Source organism: Bombyx mori, chromosome 10 (assembly GCF_030269925.1).
Source record: "Bombyx mori chromosome 10, ASM3026992v2".
Classification (NCBI taxonomy): Eukaryota; Metazoa; Arthropoda; class Insecta; order Lepidoptera; family Bombycidae; genus Bombyx; species Bombyx mori.
In genome coordinates, this window is record NC_085116.1 from 10,934,406 (window position 1) to 10,950,314 (window position 15,909).

At 36.6% G+C, this 15,909-nt stretch overlaps 1 protein-coding gene across 2 annotated transcripts in view; it reads right to left on the reverse strand.

The window, feature by feature from the left end:
* LOC101742529 (low-density lipoprotein receptor-related protein 2) overlaps window positions 1-15,909 on the reverse strand; it is a 45,438-nt gene that overhangs the window by 9,782 nt on the left and 19,747 nt on the right. For both annotated transcript variants that reach the window (XM_012697552.4, XM_004923170.5), the window contains exons 2-3: window positions 13,671-13,812; window positions 2,789-2,920 (exon numbers count right to left, since the gene is read on the reverse strand). In XM_012697552.4, the coding sequence (XP_012553006.1) occupies window positions 2,789-2,920; window positions 13,671-13,812 (274 nt within the window). The remainder of the gene's footprint in view (window positions 1-2,788; window positions 2,921-13,670; window positions 13,813-15,909) is intronic.

Genomic DNA, 15,909 nt, shown 5'->3' on the forward strand with positions numbered 1-15,909 from the left:
GTTTGCCGCTAGGGGCGCTGTTTCAACTGCATATAAATTTGAGTTAACTTTTACGCTATCGAGAACGTTAAAATGCTCGCACTAAGCACACTGAACGCAATGTAACACTATTTATTAAATGAAACAGTGACCGCAAAATCATCACTCATTATATTTGGGTTGGTTTTGGTATTCTTGATGTCAACAGAAAATGCAACTACAAATTAACTTGATGGGTGACAGTTACTATGTAATTCAAATATCCAATTTATGTGTAAATAACCAACCGTATATGCAACTTATCTGTGCATGCATTTAATGTTTCATGTTTTGTTTCAATATTAAATTTAGGATTTGATTTTTGTTTATTTTGTGTGTCTAATCTATCTCGTAACCTTATCATTATTATCATATATATACTTAAACAGTAAATTCCGATGTGTCTGTATATTGAAGAAAAGAAATTAAAATAGAAAGGCAGTAGTTTAGTTAGTTAGTTAGTAATTTTTATTTAATTGTTTTTTCAATTAGGTATATTCCAATGGAACATCCAATAAAACATAATTTTGTGTGTAAATGTCGTTCGGTTCGTTTGTTTGTTCACACACATTTCCAGTTGTAATTTATGTAGGTATAGAATGATTTTCATTTGGAGCAGAATATGGTATGTTCTAAAATTGGATGTTGCAAAAGTAAACGCTTATGCAATATACTATTGCACTGTTACATGATAGTAATAAAGCAAATAATATTATTAATACGAAAGTAAATCTGTCTTTACTGGTGGTAGGACCTCTTGTGAGTTCGCGCGGATAGGTACCACCACCCTACCTATTTCTGCCGTGAAGCAGTAATGCGTTTCGGTTTGAAGGGTGGGGCAGCCGTTGTAACTATACTGAGACCCTAGAACTCATATCTCAAGGTGGGTGGCGGCATTTACGTTGTAAATGTATATGGGCTCCAGTAACCGCTTAACACCAGGTGGGCTGTGAGCTTGTCCACCCATCTAAGAAAAAAAAAGTTGGTGAAAAGGAAGATTTTACTCAATTAACATTGTTTTAACTACGATACAAATTTCTACACCATATATACGAGCACAATGATCAGATGAATATTTGAAGTATTGGTATGGTATTGCACTATGTGACAATATTGGTATTATGCTCTTTACATTTTAATTTATCAAATAAAACCACCAATTCCGTATCTGTATTATACTACAGGCTAAAACATTAAGCAGTTTCACGCGTCTCTTGTATGTTGCAGGTTCGAGATATAAACCTAGTCTTGTGTTTTAAGATTTTCTGAACGTAATTTGAAGTAGGTTTATGGTTCAAGAGTGACGATATGTTAGCCATGTGATTACTTTGTATATTGCCTTGACGACGACATTACAAACAATTGCAAGCGTACACTGTACGTTTTATACTTATGGGTATAAATTTTTTTGTTTTTGCTAGCTTAAACACATTAAAAAAATACATAGTTTCATGTTTTATTTATTTTTAGAGATCGAGCTCCTTCCTGTTAAGCGGTTGCCATAGCTCATAGAGATCATAATTTAACGTCACGACGCACCTGGAGATATGAGGTTGAAATCTCACTTTTTTTTCCTACCTTAGCTGAGAGCCTTGAGAGGCTATTTCAGCGTAACCTTAACTAGTAGTAGGAGCTCACGGCGCTCAAACCTGACGACGTTGCTAACACAAACCCTAGCAAGAGCTGTGCTTCGCAGAATCTACCACCGGATCGGAAACTCGACCCACTGAGAAGATCCGTCGAGAAACTCAGTGGGCTGTGTCTGAGAGTTAATTTACTCATCGAGCCCTTCGTTGCAAGCGTCGGGTTCGACGAGAACGATGACCGGTGCTTGAGGTACCGAGGATCCGAAATGACGTGTTTGGGGCGACGTCGACTGCTTTCCATTCTGTCCGCAGGATCAGGAATGTAGTTACCGGCGGCCACGATGAGAGGGTTCTCGTGTCGTGCCGCTTTATCGAAGTGGAATCGCACTTGTGAACTAGCTGTCTCATCTTTCAAATGGGTATGCGTGATTGTTCGCGCCAGTTATAAAGTTCAAGACGATGTCTACAATACGCCTTCAATACGCCTTACACTAGAAAATCTCAATGCTCACCGTTACGTACGTTAATTACATTAAGTATTTCGAAACTAAGCCATTCTATGTGTTCGTGCTTGAATTTATTGATAATTAAATAGATTTCTTTTTCGATCTACATGCCAATCATCGGACATCTCTTCAACGCCATATACGTAACGCGTGAGTTTTTTTTTATTAAACACTATAGCCTAGTAAATATCAGTCGATACAAATGAATGGAGCAAGTGTAATTAGATTTTTTTTTATCATACAAAACAAAGCAATGGTTTCGCTCATTAGTCAACGTCTTTATAGAGTTCCGTGAAATAGAAATGGAAAGTACTTGATATATTTTTTTTGCAAATAAAATTATTATGCGGAAATTTTAATCGACTTTTCATGCTGAAAGCATTGATTGACAGATTCCGACAAAATAATTCACTCGGTAACGTAACAGCAGTTTATTATGGAAAATGTTTTCTGGTTTTAGAAAAGATTTAATAAACGTTCGTGTGTTCGTATTTTTTGTTGCCCACTTATAATAATGATTCAAACTTCAATTAAATTTTTGAATACAGTGATTTCGGATAATATGGATAGTCTGTGCTCCGGGCGGGTTGTGCAATAGTAAAATGTAAATGACGTGATTGATCATCTCAAACAATTCCGTGAAACAATCGTGTTTTGATTTAGATTCCTATAACTTACGGGATAGGCAAGTGTGTTTTCTAAATTGTAGGTGTCCGTCTGTACAACGGCAAACGCCTTCCAAGCATGCGCTGTAAGCCACTTTCTGCGTGCACTGTTCAGCCACCATGCACTCTGAACCAAGTAGAGTTGCTGCAACAAAACACATTTTTAATCATTAGTTAGATTTTGACGTGACAACATCTTATAATTCGATGGAGCCGGCTGCACGCACGAAAAAACATTACTCATGCGGCGTTACCTCGCTCTGAGGCGTTCCATTTAAGGCTTATAAATATTATATATAATATATAAATTGACATAATTGTATTTATGCATACAAATAAATGTAACTTGATCAATTCAATAGCGATTCCCATTTACCTCCTTCTCTATATCTATATAAAATATCTATCAAACAAATAAAATTAAAATTTTCTTTTGAAAAATGAAACCATTCCATCACTATTTTCTTATGACGTTGTTACGAAAACTTTACAGACAATCGTTTTTTTTTTATTTCGATCACCGCCTATGGCCGAACTTATGTTAAAGAATAATTAAAAGTACTCGTATCGTTTACGGACAATCGAATATTCTACAGTTTACGTGCTTGCTCACGACTACGTTGAAGAGTCGACATAATACTAACTACTTTTTCGTAGAACGTTTTCGCCCGCAGAGATGTCTTTTTTCGCGGAAACTTTAACGCAATTCGGGATAACGCCCCGGCATCTTTTAAAAAAAAACTAATATAATAAACGCGCTAGTTTAATTCTTATATGTAATTTTTTTTATCCTTTGATTGGTGGACGAGCTCACAGCCCACCTGGTGTTAAGTGGTTACCGGAGCCCATAGACATCTACAACGTAAATGCGCCACCCATCTTGAGATATAAGTTCTAAGGTCTCAGTATAGTCACAACGGCTGCCCCACCCTTCAAACCGAAATGCATTACTGCTTCACGGCAGAAATAGGCGGGGCGGTGGTCCCTTCCCGTGCGGACCCACAAGAGGTCCTACCACCAGTAACATTACATACATTACAGTAACATTACAGTATATTCTAATCGCCTAATAAGGTTTGCTATTTCCAAACGGTACGTCCCAAAATATAATATTTTTTCGGTTTTTCGCGCGTCGTAGATATATAATTGAAACTACTTTTCCGGTTTAATATCGCATTTTTTATTGATTATTTTAAATTGTCATCGCCTCTATTGGACGTCAGAAATGCCAGAGCCCAGATCCCTGCAAACCACACTTGCAGATATCTTAGCGCCTGGGAAACAATATGTGGGGTGATAGTTCTTCCCAGAGCCGAATGCACGAAACATATACATAAGTATCCGCGTAAACTACTTTGACTCGTTAAATGCGTATGCATGTTTCATATACCGTGTAATAAATTATGTTCAACTTCAGAAGTTCCATTGTATAATAAATCGTTAATCTTGAGTTATGCACTAGAACTAGCGTTCGTCTAGTGCTCAAAATTCGACCATAATCGCTGGCACATCAAGATTTAGATTCATTTGATGTATTACGTTTTCCCTTTTGATTTTTTATTGCCATTTTTCTTGTGACGGTATAACACCGGTGATAACGCTAAAATGCATTCATTAATAGGTACTTAACAAATAAAAAAAGACTGACAAACAGCGGAGAAGAAGCTACTTTTGGCTGGACGAGCTCACAGCCCACCTGGTGTTAAGTGATTACTGAAGCCCATGGACATCTACAACGTAAATGCGCCACCCACCTTGAGATATAAGTTCTAAGATCTCAGTATAGTTATAACGGCTGCCCCACCCTTCAAACCAACCGAAACGCATTACTGCTTCACGGTAGAAATAGGCAGGGCGGTGGTACCTACCCGCGCGCCTGGGCCTACCACCAGTAAGAAACTCTTTTGTCGTTGCTAATTTATATACAAACTAGCTGACCCGGCACACTTCGTAGTGCCTCAATCGATAAATAAAACACCTAAACTTTTGTATAAAATAAATTTAAAACAAACAAAAGGAATCCATCCGACGGGGGACACATCAAAGGAAAAAGAAAATTGTTATTTTTATTTAATTCCGAGCATTTTCATATTTATCTACCTTTTAAATCTTCTCTGGACTTCCACAAATAATTCAAGACCAAAATTAGCCAAATCGGTCCAGCCGTTCTCGAGTTTTAGCGAGACTAATGAACAGCAATTCAGTTTTATATATATAGATAGATATTTGGACATGCTAAAATAGTTTACTGGCAATAGTGTGGATTGTAAACCCTCACGGGTAAGTTCCACCATCTTGCCTGTTTCTACCCCGAAGCAATCATGCGATCGTGCTCTGAATGGCAGGATGGCCATTACTTGAATACTTCTGAGATTCCTACTTAATGTCACAAGATGAGCCTCAGCATTTGCAGCCTAAGGACTCTATGGAAACTCTTTGAAATTATACTCATATAATTTAATTGAAAAATCATGTCTCCTCGTTGGCACCAAGTCGTATTTTTGTGTAGTTAGGTATAGACGTAGGTGATTAGCATAATCAGCATAACGATACGGTGTTAGCGGCTGGTTCAAGGTCGATGATTTGTGTTATGTTCGAATAAGAATTTCTCTGACGTTGTGTCAAAACTCTCAGACCTTTGATCTATGATACGAGCAGAATCCTATTACAGCAAGACGTAAGAAGTAATGTGTTTTCAATTTTATATTTATTCATATGTTTTATATAGACAATACAACAACGGAAGCGAAGAATGCTTACCTCGGATACTATAAGATCTAGAGAAATCAACTAAGGCAGTAAAATCGATTGTTATACTGTAATTACTGGTGGACGGATGCACTGTGAGCCCAAACTGGTAAGTGCCTACATTCTGCCTAGTCCTACCGTGAAGTCGTCATGCTTTCCGATTTGAAGACAATGATGTTTTTTTTATGGCCTAGACGACCACATGGGCCACCAAGCAGTGAGAATTACCGTCGCTCATGTACAGCAATCGCAGGACCGTGGAGAGGTAATTCATTCTAGAGCCGGATGGCACGTGGCAAAGATGATCTCTGGAAATGCACTGTCGATGAACGCAGCGGTTTCAAATAGTATGGGTGAACTCTGCGCAGGCAGTGTGGGAGGTGCAATGTTAAAACAGAGATTGAGAGATCATCTACAACAATTCATGAGAGCACTCTTCGTGGAACATATGGCAAAAAAACACAAAGAGAACAGAAGTTGCTCCGTAGTGCTAGAGTTAACAAACAGTCCGTGAGAACGGTATTAACGATTCTTGGGATTATTCGGCAAGTTTTTTTTTTTTATTGTTTATGTGGGTGGACGAGCTCACAGCCCACCTGGTGTTAAGTGGTTACTGGAGCCCATAGACATCTACAACGTAAATGCGCCACCCACCTTGAGATATAAGTTGTAAGGTCTCAGAATAGTTACAACGGCTGCCCCACCCTTCAAACCGAAACGCATTACTGCTTCACGGCAGAAATAGGCAGGGCGGTGGTACCTACCCGTGCGGACTCACAAGAGGTCCTGCCACCAGTAATTACGCAAATTATAATTTTGCGGGTTTCAATTTTATTACACGATGTTATTCCTTCACCGTGGAAGTCAATCGTGAACATTTGTTGAGTACATATTTCATTAGAAAAATTGGTACCCGCCAGAGATTCGAACACCGGCGCATCGCTCAACACGAATGCAGTGAATGCACCGGACGTCTTTACGTCTTTACGTCGAAGTTAATACATACGTTCTTGTATAATAATATCTAATACGAAACCTGAGTTGTTAAATCTTCAATTAACGTTTTTTCACTGTCCCCCTGTATATATGAAATGTATTTTTTGAGTCTGATATGGTCTATGCGAATTACATTATAATCAGAATGACAGTCACTCAAAAAGATATGCATCTTCTGGTCTTGATTTAAAACAAAGCGGGAAATGAAGACAGTTAGACGCAAATCAAAATATTAGCTCGAATAAAATGGCATTTAGCCGATTATATATTATTTCATAAAAGCTACGTGCATATTCGGTACAGAAAAGTCTAGAATTAAATATGTTAAATTAGACGTTAATACGTGGGCAGCCAGGCAACCGATTATGATACAAAATATATGGAAGAGATCTACACTTATATTTTATACTACACTCATATAGATGGTGGTGGAAGAAAACAAACAAAGATCATAGATATAAAATACCGAATACAACAACTGAAATGGAAATGGGCTGGACCTTTAATTTGAGATAAAACAGAAAAATGGGCCAAAGAAGTGACAGAATGGTGTCCTAGATATAAAAAGCGAAATAGAGGAAGACAGCAACGTAGATGGGAAGATGACATCAAAAAAGTGGCAGGAACGACTTGGATGAGAAAAACCCTTGGGGAGGCCTATGCTGTATAGCAAGACGATCAAGAAATCGGTGTCGAAAAATAAAACTAGATAATAAGTGTATTAAAAATGTAACTTAAATTAGATTGTTAATAAAGGCTTATATTATTATATTATCATATAGATGGTTCGGTTAGAACATAAGGAATCACTTAATATTTTTACATTATTGTACTGTTAAAGTTCATGACCCGGAGGCATATGCGACCCCAATCGTATACAAGATAGTTTGTAGGCGTTACCTAAAATTTGCATCCAATGACAATGAAAGCATAATTAACTCAAAGTCATTCCGTGTATGTTTTTTTTTTCAATACAGAGATGATCTTACGACCCGCCTTTTGTTATGCGATTATCGGAGTCCGTATACACTACAGCGTCTAAATTATTTTTAGTGACGGCTACTTTTCAAAAATACATTTTTGCTCCGCGGCAGAAATAAACAAGCTCAGTGGTAAGATAAATACATAATATAATTCCTAAATAATCCTTCCAAAAATTTATCTACAGAGATCGTACCGCACGCCACCAGAGTCGTTAATCCATACTATCTAGACCTACTGCGTTGATCCATGGGGCATTTCCAGAGATCTTTTCCGTTTCGTACCATCCGACCTTGGAATGAGCTCCCCTCCACCCGAGCGTTATGACATGTCTTTCTTCAAACGAGTGTTAGGTACAGAGAGTATTGAACGGTAGCCAGAGGCTTGGATCTGTCCCTTGATCTGTGTGGACCATCAAAGGCCGTATGCTCGTCTGCCTACAAGGGTAATAAAATATAGGTAGCAATACAGTAAGTATAATGACTATAACAAATTGCTTAATTACCGTTATGAGTCCATGGCGAAATAATACAAAAATTTGCAACATTCTACAAGCACTAAGGATACACTATAAAAGTGGCAGTAATTGTCAAAACGGTTAGCGATTCTAATCAAACTTAATTAATACCTACACATCGAGCATTGTAATCGATTTTGCCTATAATTAATGTTCACAGAAAATGTGATAAGGTTTTGTTTCCAATTCATAATGAATTTACGGAAATCTAAATTTGCATAAAGTATTAGTTCAGGTTAACGCTTTTTCATTAGTAATCTCGTTTTGATCGTGGTTTCTGATATTACACTAATATGTCAATATGTAAATATAACGATAGCCTATTTGTCATACATCCAAATCGTAGAGCAGCGAATGTAAAGAGCATAAATTTGATGACATTATAAAAGAAACTTTGCCGACACAAGTTATACTACATTTATATTGAGTATCACTCTATTAAAATTAAGTAGAATAAGTTGGTCCAGTGATTTGTGGTTGCTGGTCTTAGTTACTTTCTTTGATGGTGATGTTTGGTACTGCTGCCGCGAAGTATGTTTGAATCGAATAGCCAATTCACAATTTAAATTTGACTTCGGTCTCTTGTCTCAAGATGGGTGACGGCGTTCATGCTGTAATGGCTTCCAGATCTGGAAGGTCATGGGCTTATATAATCAGCTTTTAATAACATAACCATTAAAAAAAAGGGTAGAAACCTATGATCATGATTATTCTAAAGCATTTTATATCTCGAGCACACGTCTCTATGTACTACAGCGCTATTCATATTGCGTATTTGGGGTCCGGTAACTGATAAATGACGGTCTATCTCGAAGTGATCTTGTATATTGAAGTCAATCAAAAAATAATTCTTCAAACTACGTGACAGTTTCAATTTGGAACAAAAACTCGCCAGCCCAGTTACTCGCCGGGTCTTCTCAGTGGGTCGCGTTTCCGATCCGGTGGTAGATTCTGTGAAGTACGGCTCTTGCTAGGGTTCGTGTTAGCAACGTCGTCAGGTTTGAGCCCCGTGAGCTCACCTACTAGTTAAGGTTACGCTGAAATAGCCTCTCAAGGCTCTCAGATTAGGTAGGAAAAAAAAAGCGCACATACGCGCAAAATTTTAATCAATAAAATAATTAATGCAATAACAATGACATTTTTTTTATAATTTTTGTCGGCGCGTTTATTTATCTTGTCCACCTTAGGCTCTTTGACACATTGATCTCAAAACGATACAGCTTATTGGATTAAAGACAAGCGTGAAAATCATATGCGTGACTTAACGATCTGTTATCAAGCTGTATGATCTAGTTAACTACAATGTCAAGGTCGATTCGATCCAGTTCTTAGTACGGAGCTCGTGCGACCGTGAATAGTTAAAACGGACCAATGCTCATTGTCATTGTCTTGTTTACAACGGGTTTTCGAAGCTGATACTTATTAACGTTAAACCTTAAAGAAATACTGATGTAACCTATACGCATATTGAGCTAAAATATGTAAATACAAACTGTAGCGACCCGATCTCGAAGCGGAAACGATAATGACCCAGTAGCCTAACGTCAACTGAAAAGAGTAGGTATTAATAGTACACTACAGGAAAGTAATGTCAGATTTTCTGTCCTTCTTCAAACGAGGCTTGTGGAGAGTATTAAGCGGTAGGCAGCGGCTTGGCTCTGCCCCTGGCATTGCTGAAGTCCATGGGCGACGGTAACCACTCACCATCAGGTGGGCCGTATGCCCGTCTGCCTAAAAAGGCAATAAAAAAAAAATAACACAGTCTTTTGCGAAGACAGAAGGTTATCGAACCTTCTGCCTATCGAGCCTATGCCTATTGACTGTATCGAGAGACAATAAATACATCGGTATTGATTGTTTTATTGATTGTATATGCGTAATCTGTATTTCAGAAGCAAAAAATAATGCCAAAAAACTGTTGATTCGAACGTAACCTACTACCTGTCTTTGTTTTAGGAAAAGTGCCTAGTAAATTCTAATTTACATCGTACAGTGATAGAAATACTGAGGTGTCGCTATGGGGGAAGTGGCAAACCTTATTAAGGAATCGAACTAAGGTCTCATGAGTTTTAAATCACCATACGTGGTTCATGCTAGCAAAGGTTGAAATCATAGTGTTCGCTGGAATGTTACCGAACACCTTAGTCCGCATAATTCGCGTGACGCGTTATTTTTATTTCCACAAATCGTTAGTGCGCGATCAACAACCGCGTCCGAGTCCGCGTCTTAGCATTTCATTTATTTAATTAATTACTTAACATACATAACTTAACGATGAACATTTTTAAGCCACAGAATCTTTTAATAACAATCTCACAAAATTTTCTAGTAAGTAGATTTTAAGATTTATATAGAAAAGCATTCCCAAAATTGTTTAAATTCGAAAATGCTGGTGCAACGTGAGAGGGGTGTTTAGTGCGTTCACCTCCCAGATACATCTACAGCACTAACATGTGTCATGATGAGCCGGCAATTCAACCTACCGGCCCTAAAAGGGTGTAATCTATAAAACGGGCCCAGCCACTGGTGGTAGGACCTCTTGTGAGTCCGCGCGGGTAGGTACCACCACCCCGCCTATTTCTGCCGTGAAGCAGTAATGCGTTTCGGTTTGAAGGGTGGGGCAGCCGTTGTAACTATACAGAGACCTTAGAACTTATATCTCAAGGTGTGTGGCGCATTTACGTTGTAGATGTCTATGGGTTCCAGTAACCACTTAACATCAGGTGGGCTGTGAGCTCATCCACCAATAAAAGCAATAAAAAAAAAAAAAATTGAATGGATTACGGCTAAGAGTTACAAATAAGTTCACGTTACTTTAACACGTTCAAACATGGTTAATGTTGTAGCCTTAATATGTACTACTTTTATAGTACTGTCAATTTATTCATATCTTGTGAATCTGTAAGGTTAGTATGTCCATTATTGGTAACTTCAAAACCTACGATGAGACAAGATTAAGAAAGCCATTGAGAATCAAAGAGATACTCGTGATTTGCCTACTTACTCTGCATTTCTAGGTTAATAGATGAAAAAAAAAGATAACACGAGGAAAAACACTCTGCTATCTCGGCGTATGGCACGCTCTTTGAATATGATGGTATAATTACCATTCTGTAAGTCATTGAAGCTGTTAGAGATAGCTTATAGTGACTAGCAATTTTGTATTATAAACATGTCTGACTTAATTGTTTTTCTGAAACACCGTGTTAAATGTGTGTAAATTAACAAAAATTATAATTTATATTTCATTTTAACAATAATTTGAATGTTTGTTTAATGGAAATGTAATTATTTATTCATCTGGGTCATTCATTTTCTTTGGTGTATATTCCACAAGCCACAAGGACGGTGAATCGATCAATTTATCATAGTACCTACGACCGGACGATAACTTGATAGCGACGACTCGTAGTGGGGTCGCGACGACAATCAACAAGTTTATTTCAAATTGCTATACACAAATAAACGAACGGTCACACTTAACTTGTAATACAGAACAAGGAGTCCTTACTAAAGAACCCACCTACGTCGTATTTCTAATCTTGATTTTAGACTAGCCAATATCTACCTGAAAAAAAAATCTTTACTTGAAGCGACTCGCAAATAACACTATAAAAGACATATTTAAATTTTAAATGTCCTCAAAAACTGTAAGACCGGCAAAATATTCACTTTTAGATTTACGTCTATAAAACAGCTCACGTGAGGAAAAAATATTTGGTTAATATAATTTTGAAATATTATTAAGATAAAACTTTGTTAACGAATCTTTAATTAAATTAAAAAATGTGAGAACATAAAGATAAAGAATATCATCTTTATGATCACACATCGGTCTTTTAACATTAACTTTGTACTATTTCCATTTTTTATTTACCCATTGTTAAAAATTAAACGATTTCAAATTATACCAGTTTCTCACATTTAACTGCCAATGCAAATCAAATAATTCGAAGCTATGTATGACCTTACGTTAAAAGTTGATTTCTTAATTCGAACGGGTCAGTTTCTTTTATTTAATCCGCAATACATCTAATCTAATCGCTTGCGGTCGACATACTTATCATGAGAAAATTTAAAACGACAAGAACGGCTATGTGTCTCTGATTAAGTTAAATGAAACCACAGAATTTTACAACAATTACGATTTAGTTACTAAACCTTTTATTACTGTAACTACATGCAATATCCATATAAAATACAGACACTTTACTGTGATTTATTGCGAATAGCCTTGATGGGTGTCCCTAGTAGGTTCCGCATTCTATCCTGGTTTGAAAAGCTGCCAGACTGGACTCTCGGGTCTGCGAACTGTGTTACTAACCACGTCCGCTTTTATTTCTATACCTCAACACGGGCAAATGTCATTGCCCATAAATTGAAAACCGATGTCTCCGTTATAAAACTCCATGGAATCTACGGATTTAATATGAATACGATTTTATTCGTGATACCGGTCCCTGGTTTTATTCGCCAGAAACGTAAATCGCAATTGGCGAAAGAACCGTTGCGATCCACCCGTGATCCAGTTACTCGATATGGACGGACAATTTTGTAAGTAAGAAAGTGAGACAAGCGTGGGATTATAGGACTATCATGGAGATCTGAAGTGGCCGATAGCATCGCATCCAATTTGTTCGAGGTCGATATCGTGCTTTTGGCGTATCCAAAACGGATTTGTATGTACGATAAAGTCTAGATATGATTTGGTGTCAGCGTGTATTTTTAAATCTCTTTGTAACTGTGTGTGGGTCGAGTTTTTTTGGCCGATCTTATTTATCTAATAAAAGGAATGTTTGTTTGTAACCGATGCGTATTGTTCGTTTTATCGATTTGATACATGTTTTTAAATTTATTTGAAGGAAGAACTGGCTCATGACCCACCCTAGGTGAATTGGTTACCGAATCGCATAGACATCACAACGTAAATGCCACCACCAATATTGAGACACGAGACCGAAGTTTTAATTGTAATGTACAACGCTTGTCCCTACACTTCAAACGAGAAAGTATGACTGCTTTTCAGTATAAATATGCGGGATAGCTCTAGCTATGTGTAGACAAGACATAAAACGACCAGTAATTATAAAAATTAAGTTTTGCGGGCTTTTTTTTATTACATACACGATCGTATTCCATCATCGTGGAAGTCGTTCTTGAGCATATGTTAGAATCGTATTCCCGAGTCGCGTTGTTTGATACGAGTACACTGTTCGTCTAATCATTTGAGTCACAATTACTCTCAAATGATAAATAAAAATCAATAAATTCACCACAAAATCGGTGATGTTAGAGAGAAAGGACAGACTATAAACTATTTCATCAATAAAACATTATGTCGTTTTATGAGTGGTAACCGCGATTGATTTCCACAAATTGCATGTAATGGAAAGCCAAATTTAATTCTCGCTTGCACAAAGGTTAATGTTGAAGTTTATTGAGAACAAGATTGATTTTAAAATATTGGATTGCGAGCGAAAGTAATTCGAACGTTTTACCACAAATTCCAATTAAGAATGGATCTTTTATTGTGTATGGGTATATAAATCTCGTGAAATAGATATTACCGCCATTAAATAAAAGGAAACTACGTATTACGTACAAATATAATATTACCGAAAGCTTAGTTTTATAGAAAAAGAAAGTGACTTACATTCCAAGCAGGTGGAGTTATCAACGCGAGCGTAATAGGGCTGACACATGCACATTCCTCTGTCACAATGAGCATAGGCCACTTTACAGTCCGCATTGCTTCGACAATGAGAACCCAATATTGACGCATCGGCTTGTGAAATCTGGAAAAAAAAAAATTTTTTAAGTAAAATAATTAGCTTTAAAATTTCCATTACAATATTTAAAAATGTACCAGATTCAGTAGCTAACTGAATAAACAAAATTACGACCAATAAGAGTTTGGTTTTAGTCTTTTTTTATAGTTTTAATTACTAGGTATTTATAGCGAGTATTAAGAACAACGACCTCATCAAAACAAACGAGATATCCTTGAAGAACCTGTAATTTAAGTAAAAAACCAAGTAATGTTTCAATTCATATCTATATATTATTACGTGAAGCAAAAACTTTGTGTCTCTTTTTATGAAAATTGCGCGGACGGAGGAGTATGAAATTTTCCACACTTATAGAGAATATAGAGAAGAAGTGCATAATGCTAATATATTTTTTAAATAATGCATAAAAGATACATTAAATCAATAAAGAAAACATTACACACTCTACATACCATGTATTTGACGCACACACGCATGCATACTATTTATTGTCAAACTTTTGTTCTTGACGTCCGTGGTCAAATTGAGAATAGATTAAATATTGTTTGTCTTTATTAATATTTTTTTATAGTGTAGCCTTGGTGAAATTTGTGATTATAGAAGTATAAAATACAATCATAATAGTGCACAAACTTACAATTCCAATTAATTATAGTCGAATTTCGACTACTGCGGGACCACTAGTTTTCTTAAAGGCTTAAAATACTAAATAAGTGTGATTTTGATTTACTATGTTTTTTTTTGCAATTTTTTTTCTCTTTTCATTAGTTTAAATCGTTGGAAGAATTTACGGACAACCGTGTATGAAGCGGTCACTAGAGTCAACACAGAGACATCGTAACGTAAATACCGCCGTCGACAAATAACTCGAAGTCGATTATCAGATGATTCTTTGCAAAAAAAGGTAGAACGATGGATCCAGCTGAGCGAACTCACATGGCCAGTAATAGAGATCGCCTATGACGTCAAATTGATTTCAAATTTCGAGAAGAAACCATAGTGAGTTCAAATAGTAGCGGTGGCGATAACTTTTCATCCAGGTGGACCGCGTGTTCGTCGTCTGTTTATGGTGCTAATATCTACGAATAAATAATAAGAATAAATAATAATACGAATTATTGTTTATTTGTAGGCTAATATAATGTAGCTTTAAATATTTTTAATATGAAACAACGACGGCGGTCACCAACTTTTCGTCTGGTACCTTCGGGGGCAGTAAAAAAGCGATAAAAAATTTAATGTATGTACATCATTCATTTCTAAGTAGTAATATGAATACAAAATTTCGTGACTCTAATAAGAACGTGCATTGGTATGAGATGTAATCGTAAAATTGATTTAATTTCACTGTTTTTTGTATTACGTCACAATCTTGAATTGGCGTAGACTATTGTCTCTATGAGGATATCCTTTTCGCCTACGAGGCCATTCATCATCTAACGGAACACATTAAACAGGTGTTGATTAGACAGCTATTTTAAAATTTAGCTTTTATTTGCCAATTTAGTAGTTCGGTTCTAAACAGATTATTCACTAACACCGAAGTGATGACCAATCTCGATATGACATAAACATTGCAGCTTGCATGTGTGTTTTTTGCTAAAGACTATATATGTACTTTGTTGCATAAAATTGCCGATCGATTTCTATTTTCATAACTAATACAAAGTTACATCAAAATATACAAGATATTTTATATGGGAAGTTTTAACGGGTGTAATAATGAATAAAATGTCGAATGGCCATTTTCACCTAAGGAATGGTATTTGTTCTATTGTTTGTATCGATAGGCATAGAAGCTCACGGTCCTGAAGGGTATTGGGGTCATCTTGAGATATTCTACAGAAGTGTTAATTAAAATTAGTCATTTTAAATTAATGAAGTCGTGGTGGCCTAATGAATTAGATACCGATGGTATCGTATTGAGCCGTGCAACTATGCTGGTATTCAAATCCCATAAGCAGTTATTATTTGTAATAAAATACGAACTTAGCTCACGTTCACGGATGACTTCAACAATGAATGAATAATATCGTGTAATAAAAATGAAATTCGTAATAATTTAAATTTCCATAACTACTTTACAAATGTGACATAAATCTC